At 41.7% G+C, this 26,919-nt stretch overlaps 1 protein-coding gene and 1 long non-coding RNA gene across 3 annotated transcripts in view; one reads left to right on the top strand and one right to left on the bottom strand.

The window, feature by feature from the left end:
- The first annotated feature begins 116 nt into the window (after window positions 1-116).
- LOC135322784 (uncharacterized) lies at window positions 117-25,820 on the top strand. 2 transcript variants are annotated; one of them, XR_010383638.1, is made up of 3 exons: window positions 117-210; window positions 1,829-2,033; window positions 25,119-25,820. It is a non-coding gene; the product is annotated as an uncharacterized LOC135322784 (long non-coding RNA). The 2 variants fall into 2 exon arrangements; XR_010383637.1 differs by lacking the exon at window positions 25,119-25,820 and adding an exon at window positions 3,280-3,361.
- A 70-nt stretch (window positions 25,821-25,890) lies between these two features.
- SOHLH2 (spermatogenesis and oogenesis specific basic helix-loop-helix 2) overlaps window positions 25,891-26,919 on the bottom strand; it is a 34,699-nt gene continuing 33,670 nt past the window's right edge. The window contains exon 11 of the mRNA XM_031465888.2: window positions 25,891-26,913. Within this exon, the coding sequence (XP_031321748.1) occupies window positions 26,893-26,913 (21 nt within the window). The 3' untranslated portion in view covers window positions 25,891-26,892. The remainder of the gene's footprint in view (window positions 26,914-26,919) is intronic.

The raw sequence follows: 26,919 nt of genomic DNA, 5'->3' as shown, positions 1-26,919 counted from the left end.
GCGCACCCACCACGGCTGCGCCCCGGGCCCTCCTCCTCCCCGCGCCCTCCCCCGCCGCCACCTCAGTGCCTCCGGCTGCAGCGGACCCCCTCACCTCCCCAGTCTCCGGGAGTGGTTGTCTGGAGATTGCGGCTGGTCGGATGGCGGGCCTGGGGACCGGGGAAGAGAACGTGGACTGGGTCGGAACCAGGAAACGTGCACCGCAGAGAGGTGAGATGTGTGACCCAGCGGGGAGACCCCCTCTTTCAGGAAAGACAAGGAAACAGTTCCTCCCCCTGACTATACACACACTTCGGTGACCTCATGGCTTGACACCTTTCCCAAAATTATGGCAGCCAATGTGATGGCCCTGTCATCACTTCTTGCCCTGGACACATCCATGCAGCATCTCCTGGGAGGACCATCCTCAGACCCTCCCAACCTACCCACACTAGTGTCACCCTCAGGCCCCCTAATTGGGAAGGGCCAGATCTGCGCATAGATCCCACCCCTCATCTCCACTTGACCTCAAGACTTGAGTCCCCCTTGAAACAGTGACCTCTGCTTATAACTGGATATGTCACAACAGGCCCTTGATAACTTAAAGGCCGGGTTTCGCTAGTGGACACCTTGTGCCTGCCACGGCTGGCGGTCAACGCTGGACAGCCCCATGAGCTCACATAAGCTTTCCCTTGTGGGGCAGGAATGTTCTCAGAGCCCAGGCGGCTCACAGCTTCCTTCAGGTTTTGCACAAAAGTCCAGGGAGGGGGATGAGGTCTCAGACTTCCATGAAACCTTCGCCTGATTCAGTGGGCAGTCTGCATTTCGGTCCAGCTAATCCCCTGTCAGTCATGTCCCTTGAGACACGTATTTGTCCCAAATACATGTACATACACAAATACACATGTATTTCTCTTCCTGAGCTTACACCTTTCAGTGGAAAAATCATTTTTTTTCTCTTGTCAGCTGAGCTGCTATGTATTTGACTACTTACCATTAATAAGAGCTATTCTGAAATACTTTTCAAAGTATTATGTAAATACTAAATAATTACCATTTGTTATAAAATGCAGCTCAAATGAGATGCATGTTACATATTCAACAAGTGCTGCGATACTGATTTGTGAACTACTGAGTAGCCCAGGGGTGGGAGTACAATGAACTCACCAAATCAACTAAATGCAAAGTACGGAGCCTATCCCTTCAAATTCTAATCAAAATAAGGGCCAAGGGGTAAGTGTAGAGAAAGTAAGGAGCCACGTGTATTTTGAGAAGGGAAATGAGAATTTCTGTTTATCTTTCCTGTGACAAATGCCAAGTGATTTCTGCCAAAGAAATAAATTTCATCTCCTAACCCCTATGGATATTCTATCAGGGTCATGTCTTAAACACTTTAAGTCACTCAACCATCTCTTACCTCTTTCCTCATTCTACCTGGGATATGCAGATAACGTCCAAAGAAACACCTTTGAGTCTGATTCTCGCAGTTGAAAGGTGCTGTCACTAGAAATAACTGAGCATCATAAACCCTTCCAGGATACCAAGGGGCAACTGACACTTATGTAGATGGGCACACTAAGTAGTCCCCACCAGCCACTACACTCTGGTCATGTTATTTAGTCAGGACAGCAGACTGGTACTAAATGGGACCCCATGATTTGACAGAAGTCACTACAGAAGTGCCTACATTACTTCCAGGGCAGTCTGACATGTCTAACTCCTATTCAATAATAATTCCTAGTTGAAAGGAAACTTGACCAGGAAACTCCTAATTAAAGTAATTTTCAAAAACTGATGTTACTTCCTATACCGATGAAAGTGACTGGAATTAATCCATCCTTTTCTCCAGGAAAATCTGAAGGTAACAGAGATCTCACTCTAATGCTCCAAAGCTAATGCTGTTAAAGCCGAGTGCCCCAACTGCTGCTCCAGCCAGCCACAGCTCTGCATCCTGCAAGATGACAACGGCTTGGACACTGTTCTGCCAGTGGCTCCTGTTAACAGAGTGCTTGCTTTTTCCTGTGCTTATTTCATCCTCACAAGAACCATTCCAGGTAGGCATCACTATCCTCATTCTTACAGATGAAGGAACTTAGGCAGAAGGAGATTACCTCATTTGCCTGTGGTCATGTAGCTCATATATCTCAAGCCCAGCTATTTTTTAAAAGTCCTGTGTTTTAAAATTCAAGTCAGTTTTCCAGTTGCTATGGCCATATGCTTATAAAGCAATACCAAATTCTACTGTGCAGTGTAATCTCTTTTGGAAAATGTAGTCTTTTAATCAATGAATTTATTATTTCATAACAAAGAGAAAGAACAGCTCTTGCTGTTGTGAGCACTGCTTCCTGTAGGGATGGGTACCATCAGGTGTGTCTGCTCCGAGCTAAACTTTTTCATGTGGACATTTGCACTTCATGCTGTCACAAAGCTGATGGACAATCTTATCTAAATGAGCTTTTTTCTTTTCTGAAATTAAGTTAAGTTTTCAGATGAAACCAAGGAAGATAAAGAGAACTAAACAATAATCATTCTTAGTTGACCACGTACCTCTTTTCAGATACCTTTTATTGGCTTCTTCAGAGATAATATGTTCCGTCATGCAGATTCAAAGAGAATCACACAATAAAAAATCCATTTGAATTCCAATTGAAATTTTATTACAATTAAACAGTAATTTGGGGAAGAGTTAAAATTTTTGCCATATTGTCTTCTGATCCAAGAAGGTGAAATGATTTCCATTTGTACATGTATTGTTTCCTTTCAAAGTTATATATGTCTTCACATATTTTTTTTAAAAAGAGCTCTGGGTAGAGTCTGAGGCCAAGCTAAGTGAGCAAGCCTCAGTCTAATTGCTATTTTTTTTTTTAAATTGAAGTATCGTTGATTTGCAGTGTTGTGTTAGTTCCTGGCGTGCAGCATGGTGATTCGGTTACACAAATATATTCTTTTTCATAGTCTTTATTCTATCTCTGTTGTGTATCATGTCAGAAAAAGATGCTTACAAAGTTAAAAAAGAGAGAGAATTACAGCATAAGGGGTATCAGCAGTAAGAGATGCACTTCCAGTTTTTCCCCTCTAGGAGGGGCACTTGACTCTGCCCCATTCATCTCTCTTCAGTTCTCTGGAACCAAGGGCGTGCAGTGCTCTTGGGCTGGGGTACCAGGCATATTTAGTGCCCACCACAATCGTGGGAAACAGATTTGTAGAATATGATCAGCTTTCTAGTTTTCCTTTGTGCGTCTTCCCGTGGGGTAAAGGCTCTTTCTGGCATTTCCCACACCATTTCTTAATTGTCCCTAGTGACTGAACACTTACTTCTTCCTTCGGCCGGAGGGCAAGAAACTGTGAGGAGGGGCCGTGCAGCAGCCTGTCCAGTTTTCACCCCGGGCGTGAACCCTCTCCACAAGTGCTCTGTTGCTCCTGAGGGCGGCACATGTGACGTCGTGAAGAGAAATGAGATTCTCCTCTGAGCGTCAGGGTAGACCAGGGGATTCTAGACATAATGGATGAGATCTCTAAAACTAATTTTTTAACCTTCTTTAGATTGAAGTATAGTCAGTTTACAATGTTGGGTCAATTCCTGGTGTTCAGCTTAATGTTTCAGTCATCCATATACACACATATATTCCTTTTCATATACTTTTTCATTATAGGTTACTATAAGATATTGAATATAGTTCCCTGTGCTATACAGTAGAAACTTGTAAACCTAATTTTTTAACTGGCCGTTTCTCTCTGGCTTGGTGCTTCAAACATGATGTGGGTCCAAGCTACATAAAGTCCTGGAACAGCACAAAGGAGCAAGGTGCCCTCCCTAAGCCGACAGAGAGGCTGCTGGGTAGAGTGGGAAAATATTCTCTAAGAATTTGGATACATAAGCTGGGCCTCATGTAGGTTTGCAGCCTAAAGTCATACTCCCTGGGGACCTACAAAAAACCTTCAAGCTCTCAATTCAGCTTAAAATGGTCCCCAGGCACTTAGGTGAAGCAAACTAAATCCTCACTGAAGAAAATCATCTTTAACCTAGACCCCAAAAGATCACCACTGATAAACTTCCAAAGAATACAGATTTGTGGTTAAAAAATAAATCACAAAATGTATCAGTAAAGAAGGCATCATGAGTATGAACTAGAAAAAGCAGAAGAAAACAGAATTAGAAACAAAATGATTTCTGATAGTGGAGTTACCTAACATAGGCCATAAAAATATACATGCGTGTGTTGAAGAAAGGATACAGGTTGCAAGCAAAGAGCAAGGTATTTTTAAAAAGACCAAGAATTTGGGAAAAAGTATCAAAAATAACTTGTGAAAGTTATAAAATTATAACATAAAATAACTGAAATTAAAATCTGAACAACGGCTTGATCAGATTTGTACAGCTACAGAAAGATTTAGCAAACGGGAAATTGGATCCAAAGAATTAATCCATAATGCAACACAGAGAAATGAAGAGATGAAAGATAGTAACAGTTGAGTCGTAAATAATAATTTAGTAAAAAGTTAAACAAATATATCTAAATAAAGTCCCAGAAAGAGAGGAGAAAGAGAATAGGAAAGGGAATATTTGAAGAAGACACAGCTTAGCATTTTAAAAAACTAATTAAGAGATAGACGCCCAGATTTCTGAAGCCAACAAGTGTCAAAAACTATGAAAGTAAAATCCACACAAAAACTACTACCAAAACAGCAGAGCACCAAAAATGAAGAATAAGACTTTCAAAGAAGACCAACTACAGTTGATCCTCATTGTTCCTGAATTCTGTATTTGCAGCTTCGCCTACTTGCTAAAATTTATTTGTAGCCCCAAATCAATATCTGCAGTACTTTGATGGTCATTCGTAGTCGTGCAGAGTAGAAAATATTTGAGTTTCTGCACACATGTTCCCAGCTGATGTCAAGTAGAGCCTCTGTCTCATTTCAGCTCTCACAGTATAAACATGTGTCCTTCTCACAGTCTGTTTAGCACCACGCTTCCCCCATTTTTGTGCTCTTTGTTGGTGATTTTGCTGTTGAAAATGCCCCCTAAGCATTGTGCTTAACTACTGTCTAGTGTTCCTGAGTGCTAGAAGGCTGGGACATGCCTTCCAAGAAAGTCCATGTGTTAGGTTAACTTCATTCAGCGCTGTTGGCTTGAGTTCAGTGTTAATGCTTGAACAATATGTATTAAATAAGTATCTTTTAACAGAAACACATATAAGTGTTATATATTGATCCTTGATGAAAACATTTAAATTAAAAATTTCTAGTGATGAAGAGGTCTTACATAGTGATAGAAGATTTAACTGATCAAGAACATATATTGGCTATGAGTTGGTATGAACAGAATAACATGATCTCATTAATATAAGGCAAGAACTGACGGAATTATAACAAGAAAATGGAAAAAAACTCAACAAATTTCCAAGTATTGATATCATACAGTCAATAGTCTCTCCTACAGTAAAGAAGGAGTAATTAAAGGAAAATTAATTTAAAAACTCTTACATTACAGAAAATTTAATATACTGTTAAGAATACATTGTTTCAAGAAGAAATTATAATGGATTTTAGAAAATACATTAGAAAATGAACTAAACATCTAATTTCAGAAGTTAAAAAGAAAACAACAAAATAAAACCAATATAAGTTTTTTAAAAGGTAAATAAAAGAACTTCTGGTAGGAAAAATTCTAAATGCCTCTCAAGATTTCTGCCTCTTTGTGTACACACCCAATATAATCCCCACCACTTAAGCGTGGGTTGGCTTTACCTAATCAGGTCAGCCCCTTTTAAAAGAGGATCTGGAGGTCAGAGACAGAAGTGAGAGAGATTCAAAGCTTCAGTGGGGTTCTCCTGTTGGCCTGGAACAAAGCAAATAGCCATGTTGTGAACCATCTATGGGTCCACATGGCAAAGAACCATGTTTGATTGCTCAAAGCTGAAAGTGGTCCCCAGTCACCTGCTAGCAAGAAAATACGGATTTCATGTAACCACAAGGAAATAAGTTCTGCCAAAACCAGTGAACTTGTAACTGACTGTCAACCAAATACAATAAGAGATGAGAACTAGAAGCTTTCTAGTGGGCACGGATGTCCAATTCAGATGCCCAATAAATGATGGATGAAGACAACTGAAATGATGCAGTCAGCCAGAACTTAGGTTTAAAGCTATTGGGAAAGTGATCCCAGGAAGCAGGAGTGAAGGACTGGCAAAAGAACATCTCCTATTTCCACCTCACCTCCCAATTATAGAACATACAACATAGGAAAGTAAATGCCATGTTTCCCCTCGATCTTTTTTATATTCAATATAATTGTACAAATGTTATTAGGAAGGCATAATTCACGAAAAGACTGAACTGTATTGGCTCCAAATCAATTTACTTATACATTAAATTCTATGTTTGCAACAAGTACCAAGACCCATCTCAGGAGTTCACCTTTATGTGTGAATTATGAGTTTAAGAGAAATTAAAATTAACAAAAGCATTAAAATGTAATGATAAAAGTAACGGTTATTGGCGGGAGGGTATAGTTCAGTGGTAGAGCACGTGCTTAGCATGTGCTAAGGTCCTGGGTTCAATCCCCACTACCTCCATTAAAAATAAATAAATAAATAAATAAATAAATAAATAAATAAACAAACAAACAAACAAACAAACAAACCTAAGTACCCCCAAAAAATAAAATAAAATAGTTGGACAAAAAAATGTTTTTAAGAAGTAACATTTATTAGAAAAAATTAAATCTATTGTATTATAGTCTCAGATCTACACATTGTATTAATATATTTTCATTACTACACAATGAAAAAGAGAATTAAAATTTACCGAGGAGCTACTATATGGCAGCCACTTAGTATGTGTTCTCTCATTTAATCCTCACAACAACTTTTTAACATAAGCTTTTTAGCTCCATTTTTACTTATTAAGAAAATTAGGCTCACTATGAAGTAAAGTAACTTTCCAAAGTTCTCATAATTGTAAAGTGGCAGAATAAGGATTTGGGAGCAAATCAGTCCCAAAAGGCAGAGCTCCTTCTACTATACTATTAAGCCTAGAAAATACTTAGAAAGCAAATGCATTTCAGGGAAGATGAATAAAAAGCTAGTAGTTAGGAAAAAACAAAAAAAATGTTCCCAAGGGTAGACTACCATAATGAAACTCACAGCCAGAATAGAACAAACATGTCAACACGTCAAGAGAACTTTCCCACAAAGGTTTATTGTATTTGTAAAGGAATTACCAAAACCCAGAAGGCACGTTGTTCTTTATTTCCTTTTTTCTTAATGTTGGCTATTGCTGAAATTATATGATTTCATCACATTAGTAAAGACTCAGAATGCTGAATTTGGAACTTGTGCACAGCCTTTATATAACTCTAGAACAAGCTATATAAACTGCAACACTCAGCTTCCTGTTGTCATTTCTTCTCATTACTGCAATAGAGTAGTAAATAGCCCTGTGAGTCTCCAAGAAGTCAGTGTTATTCCTTAAAACCATATAGGCAAAAGGAATTCATTTTCATTACTCTACACAAAACACCACTGATCTTTCTAACTAGTTTCAAAAAATAAAACCTAAGGAAAGAAATAATAAAGATTAGAGATGACTCAAAAAAAATAGAAAACATAAAAACAATAGAGAAAATCAATGAAACCAGAAGCTAGATCTTTGAGAGGATCAATAAAATGATAAACCTCTAGAGAAACTCATGAGAAAAAAGAGAGAAGATACAAATTACCATATCAGGAATGTGAAAGGTGACATCAATACAGATTTTACAGGTACTAAAATAATAATAAGGGGCTGTTATTAACAACTTTATGCCCATAAATCCCACAACGCAGAAGAAAAAGACAAATTCTTTAAAAAACACAAACTACCGAAGCTTTGTCAAAAAGAAATAGATAACTTAAATAGCCATTTATCTATTAAATAAATGGAGTTTGTACTTATAAAACCTTCCACAAAGAAACTGCAGTCCTAGATGGCTTCACTGGTGGATTATACCAAATAATTAAAGAAGAAATAGTACCAGTTGTATACAAACTCTCCCAGAAAACTAAAGAGGAAAAAACATTTCCAAACTCAATCTAGAGACCAGCATTACTCTATAGCAATTTCTGACAGACTCAGAAAAAAACCTTGACATCCATATTCCTCATGAACATACATGCAAATTTCTAAACAAAATTTTAGGAAGTCAAGTCCAACAATATATAAATAGAATCAATCTCATGACCAAGTGGGACTTAACCAAGAATGTAAAGTTGACTTAACATTTACAAATCAAACAATATAATTCACCTTTTTAGGAAAAAGGTTGTAACCATGGAACATTTAAATTGATCCAGGAAAAACATTTGACAAAATCCAACACCCACTGACCCACGCTGAGTATGTTTCTCGCCGCACTAGGAATAGATGAGAACCTCCTCAGTAGGAAAAAGGGCAGCTACTAAAACCTACAGTTAAGTCACACTTAATGGTGAAAGATTGAATGCTTTCCCCCTAAGATCAGGAGCAAAATAATGATGTCCATGCTCACAACTTTAACATTGTTCTAGAGGTCTAGTTCACTGCCACAAGGCAATAAAAAGGAATGAGTCATCCAGACTGGAAAGGAAGAAGTAAAATGGTCTCTATTCACCCACAACATGATGTAGAGAATTTGATGAAATCTACACAGAAGGTATTAATAACTGAGTTTGGAAGATCAACGCACAAAAGCCAACTGCATTTCTATATACCAGCAAAAAACGATCACACGCTAAAATTAAATAAACACTTACATTTAATTATGAGTGAAAACTATTCTAAGTAACAAAAAACTGTAACAAGGGACAAAGAAGGATGTTACATAATCATAAAAGGAAAAGATAGTCTTTTCAAATGGTGTTGGGAAAAGTGGATATCCACACACGAGAGGACGAAACTGGATGCCCGTCGTACACAAGACACAAAAATCAACTCAAAATTTGCAAGACTTGAACAAAAGACCTGAAACTGTGAAAGTCCAAGAAGAAAACATAAGTGGTAAGCTCCTTGACCTCGGTCTTGGCAATGGCTTTTTTGGATGTGACACCAAAAACAAAGACAACGCCAAAAATAAACAGTGGGGCTACATCAAACTGAAAGGCTTCTGCACAGCAAAGGACACCATCAACAAAATGAAAAGTCAATCTATGGACTATAAGAAAATATAAGCAAAACCACCTATCTGACAAGGGGTTGATATCCAAAATAAACAACTCAAAAGAAAAAAAAGAATTAAAAACAGGCAAATGACATGAATAGATATTTTTTCCAAAGAAGTTATACACACAGCCAACAAATACATGAAAATGTGCTCAACATCACTAACCATCACAATGAGATACCACCTCACAGCTGTTAGGATGTCTTTTATCAAAAAGACAAGAGATAACAGATGCTGGCAAGGATGTGAAGAAAAGGAAACCCTTGTGCACTGTTCGTGGGAGTATAAACTGGCACAGCCACTATGGAAAACAGGATGGAGGTTCCTCAAGAAATTGAAAATAGAGCTGTCATATGCTCCAGCAATCCTACTTCTGGGTATTGTATCCAAAGGAAATAAAGCTACTATCTTGAAGACATACCTGTACTCTCATGTTCACTGCAGCATTATTTACAATAGCCAAGGTATGGAAACCACCTAAGTACCTGCTGGCAGATGAATGGATAAAGGAAATGTGAGATATATACACACACACACACACACACACACACATACATAGTGGAATATTATTCAGTCTTAAAAGGGAAGGAAATCCTACCATTTGCAACATTGGATAAACCTGGAGGGCATTAAGCTAAGTGAAATAGGCCAGGGAAAGACAAATATTTCATGGCATAACTTATAGGTGGAATATAAGAGGGAAAAAAAGTCAAGATCATAGGAACAGACAGTAGAATGGTGGTTGCCAGGGGCTAGGGGGTGGGAAAATAGGGAGAGGCTGGCAAAAGGACACAAACCTGCAGTTATAAGATGAGAATAAGGTCTGAGGATCTAATGTATAGCATGGTGACTATAGTTGATAACACTGTTTAGTATAATTGAAATTTGCTAAGAGAGTAGACAAGTGTTCTCACACACCAAAAAGGTAAGTATGTGAGGTGATAGGTGTGTTAATTAACTCAATTGTGGCAATCATTTCATAATGTATATGTATATTATCACATTGTACACTTTAAATATATTTTAATCTTGTCAATTATACCTCAATAAAGCAAAAAAAAAAAAAAAAAAGGAAAGAAAAAGAAGAAAAAAAGATGCTGAAAATTTTACTGAAACAGGTAACTGGCAAATCGATCAGTTAATTTTCCCTGACGTTGAAGAGGATACGGCCACGTGGAAACAGCATATGAAATTGCTACTGATCTTAGTCTGAGAAACTTCCTTAACTTGTGGAGACAGACGGATGTTCAGAAAGGGACACAAATTTAAATAGCCTGTTTAAATGCTTTCTATGACAACTTGGAAAGCCAAGGGTAACTGGCCCAGGGCACCCAACCTGTTAGGAGTAACTAGTGTGGCTGTCTCCCCGGCCTGGCTGTAATCCTACTTCTGTCATCGTCTCCCTGGTCAGCAAAAAAAGAAAAAAATAGAGAAAAAACAGAGAGTGACCCTACAGCCAGGGTGGTAGAGAAAGAAGTAATTCTTCCCTGGAGCAGTGGTTTGCTGAGCTGTAACTCTCCCAGGGGCAGGAATTGAACTTTTAACAACCTTTGGTTTCTAGATACAAAAGCACAGTGTGCAGGGAATTTCCACGTTGACTCACAGGTCACTCATAGAGCTGGGGCACGTGCCTCCCACATGGCTGATGGACCCAATTACTAATCACTGGCCACCTATCAATGACAGCAGGGGGTGGGGTGGGGGGAGACGCTGGGCGCCCAGCTGTCAGGCCCAAGGGCAGAAGTCATGACAGGGTCTCCCCAGAGCAGGAGGGAACTTCCAGTGTCAGCGCTGCAGCCTGGTCATGCCCCCCCAGCCCAGCACTGAGCGAGCGTGCCAGCAGGCTGGCAGGATCCACAGCCTGGCTGGTGGGGAGGCACTGTAACAACCACGTGCCGCGTCTCCCCCAGGCTCCCCATGTGCCCTCCCTCCAACCCCACCAGGGCCTCCTCGGGGCTCCTTCTAACTCAGAACTGGGCTCCACAACAGCTGCTCATCTCCCTTGAGATGCAAAAGGTCTGAGTGAATAGGAGAAGGGGTTGCATATTCTATGCAGGAATTCACACCCGAGCATAATTTTCACCATGTGATTGGATTAGGGGACTACAGAATGCCCAAAGCCTCATAACTAAATAGCTATGGGGGTTTAAACTGTCAAAATAAGTTATGACCTTCCTGACCCCACATAACATTACACCTATGTTTTGAAGAAGTGGGGAGAAAAAAGCCCTTCATGAATATCTTAGACTACCAGTCATTAGGTCTATTAATTTGCTATTTTCTTTCTCGTCAATACAATTGGCTTCACTGTGTGCTTCCCTGGGAAGCTTTTGTAATTAGGGGTCTCTGGAACTTAGAGTGGATAAAACACAGTCAACGCCAGCATGAAAAACCTGAGTTACGAGAAGACACACCCCTGTTTAAAAAAATGGTTTTAAATTCCAAAATTTCCCAAATTACCATTTTTTAAAACCAGCGAAGGAGGAATTTGTAGTGGAAAAGCAACACTGTGCTGCTGGTAATGGATGAATATTTGATCTTAATCAATCTCTCAAACTTAAGCTTTCCATTTTAGGTTCTGAAAAAGCACATTCTAGAAATCTTGACTTTGCCAGCTTGCCCACAGGCACTGCAGCAGGTGCCTAGGATCACGCTGCCCATAGGGAAGGGCCAGGCCTCTTTAGGGAGGAAGCCTCTGAACAGTGACCTGAATGAAATAAGTTAGCCAAGCAAACCTGGGGAAGAAAAAGCTTCATTCAGAAAGAACTGTAGAGTCCTTGAGGTGGGCTTGTTCAGGGAACACCCAGGTGACCACTGGGACCGGAGCAGGGCAATGGAGGGGAAGCATTGTCCAAGATGACATGGGAAGGTTGCAAGGACTGCGGTCACACGAGTTCTCTCAGACCCATGGTAAAGCACTGGATGTTCACTGAGTGAGATGAGAGGCCACTGGAGGTATGCACAAGGATGACATCTGATTTGATTATTTAAAAGGTCACCCAGCAGCTGTGTGAAAAACCAGGTTGTGGAGGGACAGGGGTGGAAGCAGGGAGACCAGTTAGAGGCTGGTGCAATAACCTGGTGGGGAGTTGCTGGTGGCTTGGCCTGGGACGGGTGCAGCAGAGCTGGGGTGAAGTGGTCAGCTGCTAGTAACGTCATGTCAAGCAGATGGAGGGTGTGAGAGAAAGGAAGGGGTCAAGGATGACTCAGAGTTTTCCAGCGTGGAGAGGAACGGATTTGTTTTTCACTAAGAGAGAGGAAGAGGAATGGTTGGGAGAAAGGTAATCAAGAGATCAGCTTTTGTTTCGCTTTAACCCCATCCTCTCTTTAATGCAGTATTTTCACACAGTACGTCAACCAGCCCCCAGCCCTTTTGACCATCTTCTCCTTTGACCCGATACGACTCCTCCCGCCAAACCTCTCCCTTTCATAATTATTCTGCATCTTCTTTATATTCCCATTATGCTGGAAAATTTTGCCAAACATTACTTTCAGAAGTTGGTATCATAAAAACATTGGGATTATTCTTTATCTTGGTCACCAGCCACTGAGAATCACTGCTCTCACCTGAACAATGAATTCCTGTCTTCTATGCAGGCTAAGGAGAAAGGGAGAGACCTTTAAGCCCTTTTAGGCCAGGAACTTTCTGCTCCTGCAGGAGGGTCAAGCTGGAAAGAAAGGCCCCAGTATGCTTCCTGGGAAATAGGGATAAACACCTCCCTCATCCGATCTCCTCGTGGCTCCCTGGCGTCACTGTTCCATCAGATCTCACCTAGGTTTCCTGTGAAAATGGTGGCAGCGATCAGCATGAGGTGTCACGAGTAGCTTATTACTAACAGTAAGGAGAGGCTTGCATATTATTTACTTTTTAAAAAGTGAATTGGAGCCAACTAAAATGTGTTCCTGCATTATTGTCACTCTTCTTTGCATTCTAGACAGAACAGGGTGCAACTGCCGCTGGCTCTGTGTGGGGAACGTCAGAGAATCTTGAGCATCCCCTTGAGAGAAAAGGTGAATGGCAGCCACTGTGTGGCTCGGCAGAAAAGAGACTGAGGGCTGTTGACTTAGCTACCTAAGGACAGCAGTGTGCAGGGACTTGGGAGAAACAGAGGATACCCTCCCTGTCTTTGCAGACCTGGAAATTGTATTCGAGACACCAGACGTAAAGAGACAAAGGCCAGTCTATAGCTAGCATTTCCTACATCGTGGGGTGCTGGGTTCACAGACCTGCTGCTACTCTGTCAGTGATCACCCTCCTCTCTTAAAACCCCCTATCCCCCCCCCCACACACACACACACAGGAGCAGCGGCCATCAGCAAAGGCACTGATTGGTGCCTTGCGCAGGCAAGGAGTGGAACAAAGCAGCCTGAGGAAGAAGCAGTAGCAGCTGCTTACCCAGTAGGATTTGTGGGGAGTGAGCTATTGGCACAGAACTTACTTGGCCCCACAGGCCTCAGATGGGAACAACAGCATCACCACTGCCGACAGTAATAATAGCAGCTAACACACAACGCATGGTTCCTGTGCGCCGAGCCCACACGCTCATTTAATTTTACTGCAACCTTGAGAGGCAGGTCCTGCAAACTCCTCACTTTCACAGAGGGGGAAACCAAGGCACAGAGGGGCAGGGTAACCTGTTCCTCATCACCCACTGGTACATGATGGAGGTTGGACTTCATGGGCAACCTGGCTCCAGACTCCTGTTTGAATCACTGTTTCTGGTCAGAAGATACAGGCAAAGGAACTGTCTCCAGTAGGTTGGTAGAAAAAACAAACATTGAGCAGTTGGTGTTAAGACAGCAACACCCAGGCTTTTGGTTACCTGAGCAAGACTATATTGGGGGCAAAAACTTGTAGAAGTGGGTTTAAGAGAGAATTCGAGACAGGAATTTGAGCCAAAAAGTAAAACCTTTTTGAAGAATTCTGCCCCAAAGGGGAGCATTTCTTTAAAGGTGGTAGAAGTGGAAAATAAAGTAAGCAAAAACAAAAGGCCCAGGTATATGCATTAGCAAGAAGTCTTTAACTGGTAAATAAGTGAGAGGATTGTATTTGGTACACCTCTCATCTTTTAATATCAACATTGCATGAGGCAGGCATCCAGGTTTCCCCACAAAAATACACATCAGTGCCACTACCCTGGGCAGATTACCAAACTGGACAGAGAAATGGTCTGATATTATTTGTCATGTTCCTAGAGGTACTTATTTTCTTTCACATATTAACCTTTTTGGTGAGAACTTTTTAAAGTTCTCTCTTAGCAAATTTCAGTTATACAATGTGGTCTTATTAGTTATAGTCACCATGCTACACATGAGCTCCTCAGAACATATCCATCTTCTAACTGAAAGTTTGTATCCTTCTGCCAACCTCACCCCCATTTCCCCCACCCGCAGGTGACCACTCTTCTACCTTCTTGTTTTGATGAGCTTGACATTTTTTTTAGATCCCACATTTAAGTGATACCTCCAAGTGTTTGTCTTTCTCTGTTGGGCTTACTTCACTTAGCGTAATGCCCTCCAGGTTTATCCATGTTGTCATAAATGGCAGGAGTTCTTTTTAAAAAAAAAAAAAAGAATACTATTCCATTGTGTTTCGGGACAGGATTTAGGGGGGTGAATATATATATATATGTATATATCTATATGCATTTGTATATTTGTGTGTGTATGTATATGTATGTGTATATATACATATATATGTGTGTGTATCCCTCACAGATATAGCCAAGGTATGGAAACAACCTAAGTAGTTCAATATAGTTGTTAGATACAGATACAGACATCTCACATCTTCTCTATCCATTCACTGTTGACAGACACTTAGGTTGTTTCCATTCCTTGGCTATTGAGAATAATGTTGCAATGAACATGGGAGTACAGACAGCTCTTCCAGATAATGACTTCATTTCCTTTGGGTATTTACCTAGGAGTGGGATTGCTGGATCATAGGATAGTTCTATTTTTAAGTTTCTGAGGAACTACCATACTGTTTTCCATACTGGCTGCACCAATTTCCATTCCCACCAACAGTGCACATGGATTCCCTTTTCTCCACATCCTTATGAATATTTGTTATCCCTTGTCTTTTTGATAATAGGTATCCTAACAGGTGCACGTGTACATCTCATTGTGGTTTTGATTTGCGTTTCCCTGACAATTAGTGATGTGGAACACTTTTTCATGTACCTGCTGACCCTTTGCATATTTCCTTTGGAAAAAGGTCTATCCAGATACTTTGCCTTTCTTTTAATTGGGGTATTTATTTGTATTGAGTTGTATGAGTCCCTTATATATTTTGGATATTACCCCTTATCAGACATGGTTTGCAAATATCTTCTTCCATTTAATAATCTGCCTTTTTGCTTTGTTGATGGTGTCCTTTGCTGTGTAGAAGCTTTTTAGTTTGATGTAATCCCACTTGTTTATTTTTGCATTTGGTGTCAAATCCAAAAACGCACTGCGGAGACCAATGCTGAGGAGTTTACCCCCTGTATATTCTTCTAGGATTTTTACAGTTTCAGATCTTGTATTTAAGTCTTCAATGCATTCTGAGTAGATAGTTGGGTATGGTTTAAGATAGGGGTATGTCATGTTTCTAGATTTAAAATCAACCAAGACCAGCCCCATTTTCTGCCCAGGGTGCTGTGAAAACTAACACGGGACCAAATATTTGGATCTCAGTAGAAGTGTTAAAACTTCCAATTCAAAAGCTGAGAATTTTCAGGACCAAGAAAAAAATGTACAGTCATAGCTGAAGACCCAACCACAGGTAATCCTTGGTTTCAACTAAGTCATCTGAAAACATCTGTAACGTAGAAAGCAAATCTTTGTGATACCATAAATGCTAAGAATAACAAGAATAAGTGTAAATAATACGCAAAGTCATACAGCTGGGTAGTGTCTTATTGTAACTCCAATTATATCTGTCCAGGCGAATCCAGTTTCAACACTGCCTGTCACTCAGCTTTTGATGAGTCACTACTATCCTGTTCTTCCCCCTTGGAACTGAAATTAGTTTGATTTTCTAGCCTTGAGTTTACGTTCTATGTTTGATGAAGTATTACTTTTAAGACCCACAGTTGCAAAATATTGACAATGTCTATTTATTCCCAGCCATAAATTATCCTAATTTTGAAAATTTACAGTTGCTTCCTAAGGCTATTTTTGTTGTGAAGGTGTTAATTATTTTCTGGGCCCAAATTGCCATAGCCGGCCTAATTATTGCAGATCCAACACTGAGCTCGGTTTATTATTGCTCCTTTGATTTAGCTCCACTGGGGGACTGACCTAAAATGCCTTTTCTTTTTAAAGCTGAAGAATTGAATAATGTGACTGGATTGTTGCAGTAGCGCTCTATCCAGTCTCTCTGGTTTCATGTTCGCCCTCACCCTCTAGCCCACAGTCTGTTCCCAGGGTAGCAGTCAAGTGAACCTTTTAGTGCAAAAATCATGTGATGTTCCTCCTCTGTTAAAACCTTCCGAAGGCTTCATTTCACTCAGAAAAAATGAAAACATCCTTACCTGGACTTCTCAGGCCCTTGTGATCTGACCTCTGCTACCTACCACACCTTGAGTGAACCTCACCAACATAATGTTGGGCAAAAGAAAATACGATATATGGCATTATTTCAAAACAATTTTTTCAAAAACAGGCAAAGCAATGTGTTAAAAGTAATAACAGTAGTTATTTTGAGGGAGGAGGGGATGGTAGTAAGTGGAAGAGGGAACAAGATTTCTGGGATGTGGACAGCGTTCTGTTCTTGAACCGGGGGTTGGTACATGGTGTGTTCACTTTATAAGTCATTGAGTTGTATACCTTGTGCACCTCCCAGCAGGTTACTTATACTCCAGTAAAAATACTTACCAGAGAGAAGATAGGAGGTGAGGAAGCGAAGATGGAAAGTATGAAACAGTTCTTTCAAGAAGCTTTCCTCTAGCAGAGAACAGAGAAATGGAGAATTAACTGGAAGAAAGTGAAGTCAAGTCAAAAGAAGACTTTCTGGTTTGGTTTGGTTTTTTTAAATGGGAAATCTTAAGGCATGTTTACTGCGCTATGGGATCTCTCCTGTGTAAAGGACTATCCAGTGTTCCAGACAGAGACGGGGCAAGTGCCAGAGGAACCTCCTTGGGTAGTCGAGAGGGGGTGGGACTAGAAAGCAGCGGGGTTCAAAGGATTCTGCTGGTAACGGCTGAATTCTGTAAGAAGAGCCTGGGTCCCGCGTAGGGCGGGAGACTGGGTCCAAAGAGCGGCTGTCAAGAGCGACGCTGGTGGGAAAGTAACATCAGAAGCTTAGACTTCTGGCGGCCGCTGTACTAAAAGGCAGGGAAGGAGTGATGGGAATATTAGTCTCTGTGGCCTTTTCGGGGAAGATGGGCAGTCACTTCAAATTATAACCTCTTTGAGGATTGGTTTTGATTTGTAGTGGAAGGGCATCTTGTGTTGTGGCAGGAGGAAGAGAACACAATGGCCTTCTTTATGGTCCTCATGTCACCTCCGGAGGAGGACGAAGTCTTGAACTTATAATGTATTCCTAGATACAGAATTGTGGAATTCAAGGGATGTACGAAGAGGTGATGCAAATTCAAACCCCTTTCCACTGGTATGACAGTTTGCCCCCACCCCCTTGCCAACACTGTGTTAACATTTATAACCTCTGCCCAATCTAGTAGGTGAGAAATAGCTCACTGTTTCATCAATGATTATTGAAAATGTCTTTTCATATATTTACTTCTCTTATGTTTCTTCTTTATGAAATGCTGCTCATGACCTTTGCCTTTTTGTCTCTGGTTGCTTGTCTTTTCCTATTGATTTAAAGAGTTCTTTGTATATTAGGGAAACAAGCCATTTGCCAGTCATATGGAAAATACGGGTGTGTGTGTGTGTGTGTGTGTGTGTAATCACATGAGTCTGGGCCTCACTGTCATTCTTTAAAAGAAGTCATCACTTCAAGTTTATAAAAATACACATCTGGTTTCTTTAATGACTTTTTGGTTTCATTTTTTAATTCTTAAATCTTTAATATGTCAAGCATTAATTTTGTTGAGTGAGACAGGAAGGCAGCTTTACTGCTGTTTTTACTTCCAGAAAGCTAGCAGTGGTCCCATCACTGTTTCTGGAATAATCTGCGTTCCCTTAACATACTTGAAATGCCAACTTTATCCTCCCCAGTTTTAAAAGTACTTACCACTCAACTCTAGACGAGGCCTCATCTGGATCCAGTCACAGGCTATCAGTCTAAGGACTGCTCTGGCCTCCTCAGCACACGGAGTGCTTGGCACTTACTCCCCGGTTCTCACCTCTGAATCTGGGGTTACGTGAATCTGACTCTCACTGTGTTTCCGTGTCTTTACTAATATTAATTTCCTGCTTATTGCTATTGACTGGAAATAAATAAGATCAGCAAATAATTAGAGTCCCCTTCCTACATCTGTTATTAAAATAGAAATGTATTACCTTATGAAGACTTTGTTAACTTCCTGGAAATGGCTGATCTTTGAAGATACTGGCTTATGGTAAATCATCCTTAAAGTGCTCACACGTTCTCTTCCTCTTTCTCTCTCTGTGCATGCATTCTATGCAAGTACAATCTCCGTAGCAACATGATTAAAGCTACTCAGTTAACTGGCCACCAGAAAGAATCCTATCACAATTATTAAAATAAAATGTATGCTTTATGTATTTGCTTTCTGGAAGGTTCACGTGAGTGGGATTCTCAATGGCTGGCAAGGCTGGGTAACTGAGGCCTTGCTGTAGCTCTATGTATGTATGTGTGTATGTATGTACATATGTATGTAGGTGTGAGTAGTTGTATGTATGTATGTATGTATCTTTGCTGTAGGTATGTAGGTGTAAGTGTTCTCTCAGTAACCCCGCAGATCACACTTCACTTTTCACAAGTGAAAAAGAGCACCGTCACCATTACACCAACGACAGCACCCTCCCCACTCCCGCAGTTCCGAGTAGCCACTCTCACCTCTGCACCCGCACCTCGCCCTTAGTCTCACTGCTCTATCTAGTGCTTAGATGCTGAAGATTCTTTAGCCACAAGACCAAGACCTCAGCCGCTGGATCCCTCCACAGTGCCCCACAACCCCTCCTTCGAAGCCAAGATTCTCTGGTTCTTCATTGCAGTGACCCCCTAGCCCCTACCTTCTCTGTCTAAAGTGCTCAGTGAAACTCCAGCTAAATCTCTGCCTATTCAAGCCGGCATCAGGCAGCTGAACCTGGAGGAAAACACAGGGACACATGCTGACTGGTCTCACTTTAGATTCACGGCTGTGTTCTTCAGGTGAGCTCTTGTGCTGCACAGCACCGCGCCCCCCATCCCCCACTGCCAGGGTTTATTCCCTCTCCCACTCTGCTAGGAATTTATTTCAAACTTCCTCCTGTCTTCCCCAACCTTCCACAACTCCCAGCATCACACCCGTCTCCGCGCCCGCATCCGAGCCCGGGTGCTGCCTTCCCTCCTGTTACCAGCGATGCTCTGTGCCGGCTCTCATCTGAACAACCCTCTGGCTATTCAAGAACATTGGCTCCAGCAATTACCCTTTATCTCTTTGTCTGATAAATTCTTCCTCCTTCTCAGGATCACTGCGATCAGCATACAACCATGCAGAAATTTCTCCCATCTTAAAAGCACCCTAACTCCACATGCCCCCAGCAACTGCTCCATTCCCCAACCCCTCTTCGGAGCAAAGTAAGAGCAGTCTGTTCTTGCTGTCTCTTCACCTTCTCCCGTTTCCTCACGGACTCGGATCAGGCTTGTACCCTCACCAGGCCTCCAAAACCATTATCTTCAAAACTACTTTTCAGCACCCAAAATAAAGCACCATCAACAGTTGCCCAGATTGTGGAAAGAGCGTTCTAACTGATCGACTTCTGCTCTCGTTCCCAGTCTCTGCTCTGCCCGGCACTCAGACCAGTCCTTTCAACATGCATGTCGGGTCCACCCCTCCCCTGCTCTCTTCTCCATGAAACCAAACTCCCAACAGTGGCCTTTGAGGGTCTACATCATGTTGCTCCCCGATCCCCTACTCCTTCACTCCACCCCAGCCTCGCTGGCTGCCTTGTTTTTCTTCAAATACACCAAGCTCACTCCAGGCCCAGAGCCTTTCCAGTCCTTGTACCTCTTAGCCAGGAACGCTGTCTTCCCAGGTCACCGCATGGCTTGCTCTTATTGCAGTCAAGTTTCTACCAAACTTAGCCAACTTCTCAAAGAATCTCCCCTGACCTCCATGTCTAAAATAGCATCCCATCTCTACCCTGCTTCCGCTCTCTTCCGTCTTCCACGTATTTATCACAGCACACAGCTAGACGACCTGGCATCTTGTATTTATTTATTTTATGTATTTCCCCCTTAGAACCTAAGCTCCTTGAAGTTAGGGAGTTTGCTAGAACAGTGCCTGTTACATACAGGGTACTCAGTAAATATTTGTTGGCTGAATGATGGGAAGAGGATGCTCAGTGTAGGTGTTCTGCCCTGCGGAGTGGAGAGTCAGGAATTCACAACTGACGGTCAGGGGTAAAGAACCCCCACAGCTCCCAGAAACCCCAGCACTGACTGTTCAGGATCCTGCAAAGCTGGGGAGAGTGACACAAAATACACTGAGAACTGGGATTCTTCCTTCTCCTGTGGTGTCCTGGTGAGCAGGGGCTGCAGGAGGGGCAGGCGGCAGGGTAACAGCAGCCACCTTCTGGGGGAGGCTCTCTGGCGTGCCAGGAACCCCACAGACGTTACCTTCAATCCTCAGAACCCAACTAAGTCAATCAATGTTGTGACCTCTAGTTTACAGAAGGGAAACAGGTGTAAGGAGATAAATAAGTTACATAAACATGTGCAGGTAAGAAGAGGCGGAACCGAGGTACGATCACACCATTCTGACGTATAACCTCGTGCACTAAGCTGCCCTCTGGGTGCCTGAGGGGCCCACGTGTAAGGTCCTCAGTGCCCAGAGCCATCAGGCACTGACCAGGAGGAGGTAAGGGCCAGGGAAAGCTAAGAGAGCGAGCAGTGTAGGGACACGAGGGAGGTCTGGGCTGGCGTGGGAGGAACACCGTCACCCGGGGCCTTGCTGTGCCTCTTGTTTACATGGTACAGAATATCCACATGTAGACAAGGAAAAATAATTTTCAGCTGGATGCCTGCCCTGACTGGCTTGGCTTGGCCAACAGGATAGGATTAGTATTCTTGAACTTTCATTAGCATTTGAAGGAAATACCCAAAATGATACAAAGCCAATTCTAGAAGATGAGACTTAACATTTTAACTCCAACGCAAATTTCTCTAATGCAGTTAGGCACCTCCTTTTTGCAAACTACTTTGGGCCTCAATAACCAAACCGCTTATACAAGCACCAAGATCACCTCAGGGGAAAGGAGGCCAGAGGACATGGCTCCTTGTAGAGTTAATTTACATCATTGGTTTTGGGCTGGAGAAGTGGGAGTCTTTTTCCCAGCCTTGGCTGGGCCAGGGCCAAGGGTGTAAGTGCAAATCCCTTAATATGATCTCCCTGTAACTGCCTCTCGGGCTGACACAATCCTGCCCTGAGCAGCGTTTTACTGCATCCTTTGTTGTAGGTTTTCCATTTTAGGGAGAATTGATAGCAAGACCAAGAATAAACACTCTCTGACAGTCAGATTCTATGGCTAGGTTTTAAAAAGGACCTGGCCAGCAATAATATTTATATTGAAACTCAGCTCTTGGTTCACAGAGTGAGGGCACTGATGGTCAAGAAAGGAATTCCCTTCCCCATATACAATTCTTCTCACATGTCTCGAGAGAGCGGGAGAGTATCTGGAGTTCAGAGTAAATCCTGCAGTAGTTTCTCAGTTGCCTGAGATTAGGATTAACCCTTGAAAAAGTTTTTCTATGCCAAGATAGTATGTTTATATTCAAAATTTTCAAAACTCAAGTTTTTGCTTCTAAAGAAAAGAAAATTACTTAATTGATATCTCACCTCTTTCCCTTAACTCTGTCAGACACTTAGAGGCATTTTTGTCCAGGTCCTGACTCATTAACCCTATGAAAGAGTTTAACTTCTTGTTACACTGGGAGAAAAAAAAAAAAAGGTCTGGCATGTCTCCTTTAGCAAGATATTTTAAATCATTATTTTGCCAGTTAAATGCCATAAAGGGTAGTGCTCCAGTAGGAGATAAAAATCAATGCTTCAACCACACTGGCCTTCTTTTTTATTAGAGTAAATAAAATCTAACAATATTAAAGAAAACAAGTGATCCTACAGGGAAGTGAATCTTATGGGGTTTCTCCACTCCTAACTTAATGCTTTAGAAACAAGAGATTCAAAAGTATTAGAATTCCACAGCATAAGAGAACTAGTATTAGTCCAAAGCAGTAGAGGGGGGAAAAGGCAAGTTTACTCTTATTTCTGTGCACCTATCCTAATATACACAGGGCCGTGGGAAAGGCTGTCTACTCCCCAGTAGTTTCTGGTTCAGCATTGAGATCAACTGTCGGTCTATGGGGGAAATAACGTGCACGGAGTTTTCACGGTGCCTGCAAAATCAAAACCCGTTATTAGGGGTTTAAAAATGGGATGGAGTCTCCAAAGTCATGGAATTCTTTAAAATTTGGCTAATATTTTGAAGGACACAAGAAAACAGCCTGAGACAGGATGCAAGAGGAGGAGGAATTCAGTGTTTTACAAAGTATTTCGCTTCCAACACCCTTACATAGCCCACCGGAGGCAGGAGGGGGAAGAAGGGGGAAGGAACATGTCTGCAAAGACTTCTTGGGCTAGACGGTTTAGCAGACCCCTTGCAGGACAAGTTTATCTGGGTCTTTAGAAGTCTATTTCCCTGGAGGACTCAAGCACACCTAGTTTACCATCTGACTTCTGGAAAATTTTGCTTTGAGCAAAAATGAAAACTGTTCTACAGTCTGATGAATAAAATTCAGCAGCGTTCAACATACTATGTAAGGTAATTGTGTGTATATGTATATCTTCCTGTTTTTTTGTTTTCAGAAAGGATATTATCCTGGGATGTAAAACCACCTTGAAAAATAGATGAGAGGTTTCTCTGTCTTCCATAGGAGTGTCATGTTTCCATGGTGATGAAAGCAGCTCTTGATACCTGATTAACCAAGGTGATCCCTGGGCTTCCTGCCTCCTCATTCCATGTAACAGAGAGACAGGCAGGAGGAAAGGGAGAGACAATGGCTTGGCTTGCCAGAAAGCTGGATACAAAAATTGCTGGGAGGCTCAGGTTTGGTCTCAAGATTTTGTTATGGGAGGTCAATGCCAAGTATTTAGAGAAAGGACATGTCTCCTATTGTTCATTATATTACAAAAGTGGCTTTCTGCTTTTAACAATCCCTGTAATTTTATAAACATGAAAATTTAATAAACGTGAGAAAGCACCTCCCTTCATACAAGCAGTTTTTATCTGCCATCGAGATAAACTAAAGTGAGTGAAACACAACCTCACCTCCTCGGCTTTCCCGCTCCTTAGTTGTTCCTCCTGAAAACTCCCTGGGTCTGCTCCCACCTTTGCATTTCCCCACAACTGTACTCTGGGCATGGGATGTTTTTACCCCATCGTCTGTCAATGTACCAAAGCAGTTTCGGAAACTTATCTCCTCGGCAAAACCTTCCTCCATCACCCAGTGTGGCAGCAGGGATTCTCTCCACACTGACTGGTAGAGATTTAGGAGGCTGTACTCCTCCCTCCTCCATCTCCTGACATCGGCCCTCAACATACACGTGATTAGCATGTTACAAATCTAACAGTGGCTCCCAAACCTGCTTGCACATGAGAATTATTCTATGTGGATTACTGGACCCTTTTCGATGGAATTAGAATCTCTGAGATAGGAGCCCCCAAAACGCATGATTTTCAAAAACCTACAGGTGTTTCAGGTTTGGGAGTCAAAGGCACATAGTTTTAGTGTCTGTTCTGTTTTTGTGTCTCCTCTGGGTATCTGCACCCATTTATGTGCACTGGGTAAGCTTAAGAAGGAGAATCAGACGCCTGCAACACCTGGCAGTTTTGTTAAAATGTGGATTCCCAGGCACCAGCCCGACCAAGCCTACCAGTGTGACCCTGTGGTGGCCTAGGAATTTGCGTTTTAACGTGCTTCCACTCTCCATCCCCCAGATGATTTCCTGTGTAGGAGACAAACCAGAATACCTATAGCCACCAGGTATGTCATTTCAACGAAGGAGGCAAGCTGGGTGGGAAGTGACCAGAGGGAAACCGATGCCCCGTATAAAGGGCCCGGTACTCCTTACCTGAGCAGCTTGTTGCTGTTTTGCCATAGTAGAAATAGATCCGGTATTGCCTATGTTTTGAATTTTTCAGAAGCTAGACATTCAGAGAAATTTAATTTCCTATAGGGGTTGAAAATTGAATGAAAATGATTTCAAAAGATACAAACTTCTGGTTATAAGATAAATAAGAACATGGGATATAATGTACCACATGATTAATATAATTAACACTGCTGTATATTATATATAAAGTTATTAAGAGAGTAAATCCTAGGAATTCTCATCACAAGGAAAATTTTGGTTTCTTTTTCTTTGGTTTTGTATCTGTATGATGATGGATGTTCACTAAACTTACTGTGGTCATCATTTCATAATGTATGTAAGTCAAGTCACGATGCTGTACACCTTAAATTTGTACAGAGTGTTGCCTGACCAGGTGACTTCTCACAATGAATTATAATAGAATTGCGGGGTTAGAAGGCCCTCCTGGGTCGTCCAGGCCAATCCTACCACTTAAATGTTCCCCTGACCCAGACTGATGACCCCCCGAACTACGTCGCCTCTCATCCAGATCTCCCACCTGTGCTGCACAAACCTGAAATATCCTATAAATACCCTTTCTCTCTTGATGTCAAATGGGTCCCTAAGTGCTCGACTCTGTCTCCCACTTTCCTTTCTCATAGTCATCACGCATGTTCAGGCGCTTACTTCCTCTTGGCATCTCATTCCCCCAGGTACCCATCCAAGCACCTGCTCATCCATCCATCCAACCAACTGGCAAGACGGCTGATAGTGAGGGTATAGAAATGAAGAAGGCTACGTCCCACTCAAGGATACGTCTCATAATTTGCTTGGGCCACAGAAAGGGCTCAATAAATATTTGTTTCTGCCCTTACTCCCCGTCAGACAGGAACAGGACTGCTATAAGCACCAGTGTGAAGCCAGCAAGCCACCATCTTCTAGACAAACTCTTAGCACCCTTTTCATTGTGGAAACAACACTGCGACCGTCTCAGGACCAGCCAACCTGATTTCACAAAGGAAAATCCCACCCTTTTTACTGGTTGAGGCTCACTAACCCTTCCTCCCTGGCTGAGAGTTGAACATCCTTGGAAGAGCATAATTTATTAAAGGTGAAATTGCAGAATTAGAAGTGAACTTGGACACTTGCATGAAGGATCATGGGAAGCAGCTTTGGGGGAAAATATGACTCTGGTAGCCTCCTCTTCATGTTGAAAGGAAAAGGGGGATTGACAACAGCAAGCAGACAGGACCCATGGGTCACCTCTCTAGGTTGAATTCCCAGCCACAGGCTGTCTCTCATGGTCCATGTGTGGATTTAGGGAAACCCTGACACAAAGAGTAAAAATTAAGACCAGCTGTCAACACAGGAAGTCATCCCAGTGCTCAAAATACCTCAACAGGTTCTCCTACAACGCCAAAGCAGGTACCACTCCCCAAAGCAAGAGTCAAACACACATTTATAGTAATAAGCATAGAATCTTAGTTGGAAACTTCTAGCTCCTTTATAAAGTTTGTCAAACATCCACAAATTCCATCATCATCACATCCTCAAAGAAAAGTTATACAATTGAACATGAAAATTAGGCCATGCCTACCTAAAGTAATTTTTAAACTTCTCAAAAATCTAGTAAAATTAAATTCCCTAAGTAGTAATACTAAAAGGGGGAACACGTATTTATTAAACAGAACAAAAATGAGTTACCATTTTCAGGGTCAAAACTGAGTAACTTCTTTAACAATAAAACTTATATTATGATAAGAACATTTCAGTGAAATATAAAACAAACATTTTTCTCCCCTAATTTCCAACCGTCTTTTCTAATGCCTTATAGGGAGGAGATGAAAAACAAAGACATGCTCGTCTGTAACTAAAGATCCAGAAAGAAAAATTCACCTTGTAGCTATCATTTCACTTAAGCGATGGGGAAATACAGAAACAAACACGTCAATTTATTCATTAATGGTCAAGTGAGGAGGTAAGCACTTCTCCCAAACTAATGGTGAGTAACAAAGGGAGCTCTCTAAAATGTCAGATCTAGAAAAAACAGCACCTAGAAGAAAGGGACAGTAATTCACAGAGATACTAAAAATAAGAATCAAATTGCAGTATCCGTGACACCAGAGTATCAACGCACTTTATCAGGTCTCCACGAATCTTCTTTACAGTGTACTTTTCGCATAAATTGTGGGATGTTTTTCGAGAGAAAAGGAGTCTGGGTCACCCAGGCCGTTTGTTCTTGTGACACCTGGGCTGGGGGACATCCAAGTACGTGTAAAGATGAGTGAGGTGTGTGGTGAACACTTTGGCTGCCTGTCTTTCTATCTGCAGAAGCTTCTAGCACCTTTATCAGAAGCCAAACCAGGCAAACGCTTTTGATATTAGGTCTCTGAGTGTGGCTTTCGAGAGCATTCTTTGTTCCATCTTCCTGCATTGTCAAACAGCACCCAATGGGTGGTCTAGAGTGTGAATTTCAAACATGTGCTATTAATACGCCCAAAACTGTTGCTGCAA

The sequence above is a fragment of the Camelus dromedarius genome, chromosome 13 (assembly GCF_036321535.1).
Source record: "Camelus dromedarius isolate mCamDro1 chromosome 13, mCamDro1.pat, whole genome shotgun sequence".
Lineage (NCBI taxonomy): Eukaryota > Metazoa > Chordata > Mammalia > Artiodactyla > Camelidae > Camelus > Camelus dromedarius.
This window is presented reverse-complemented; position numbering and strand designations above follow the sequence as displayed.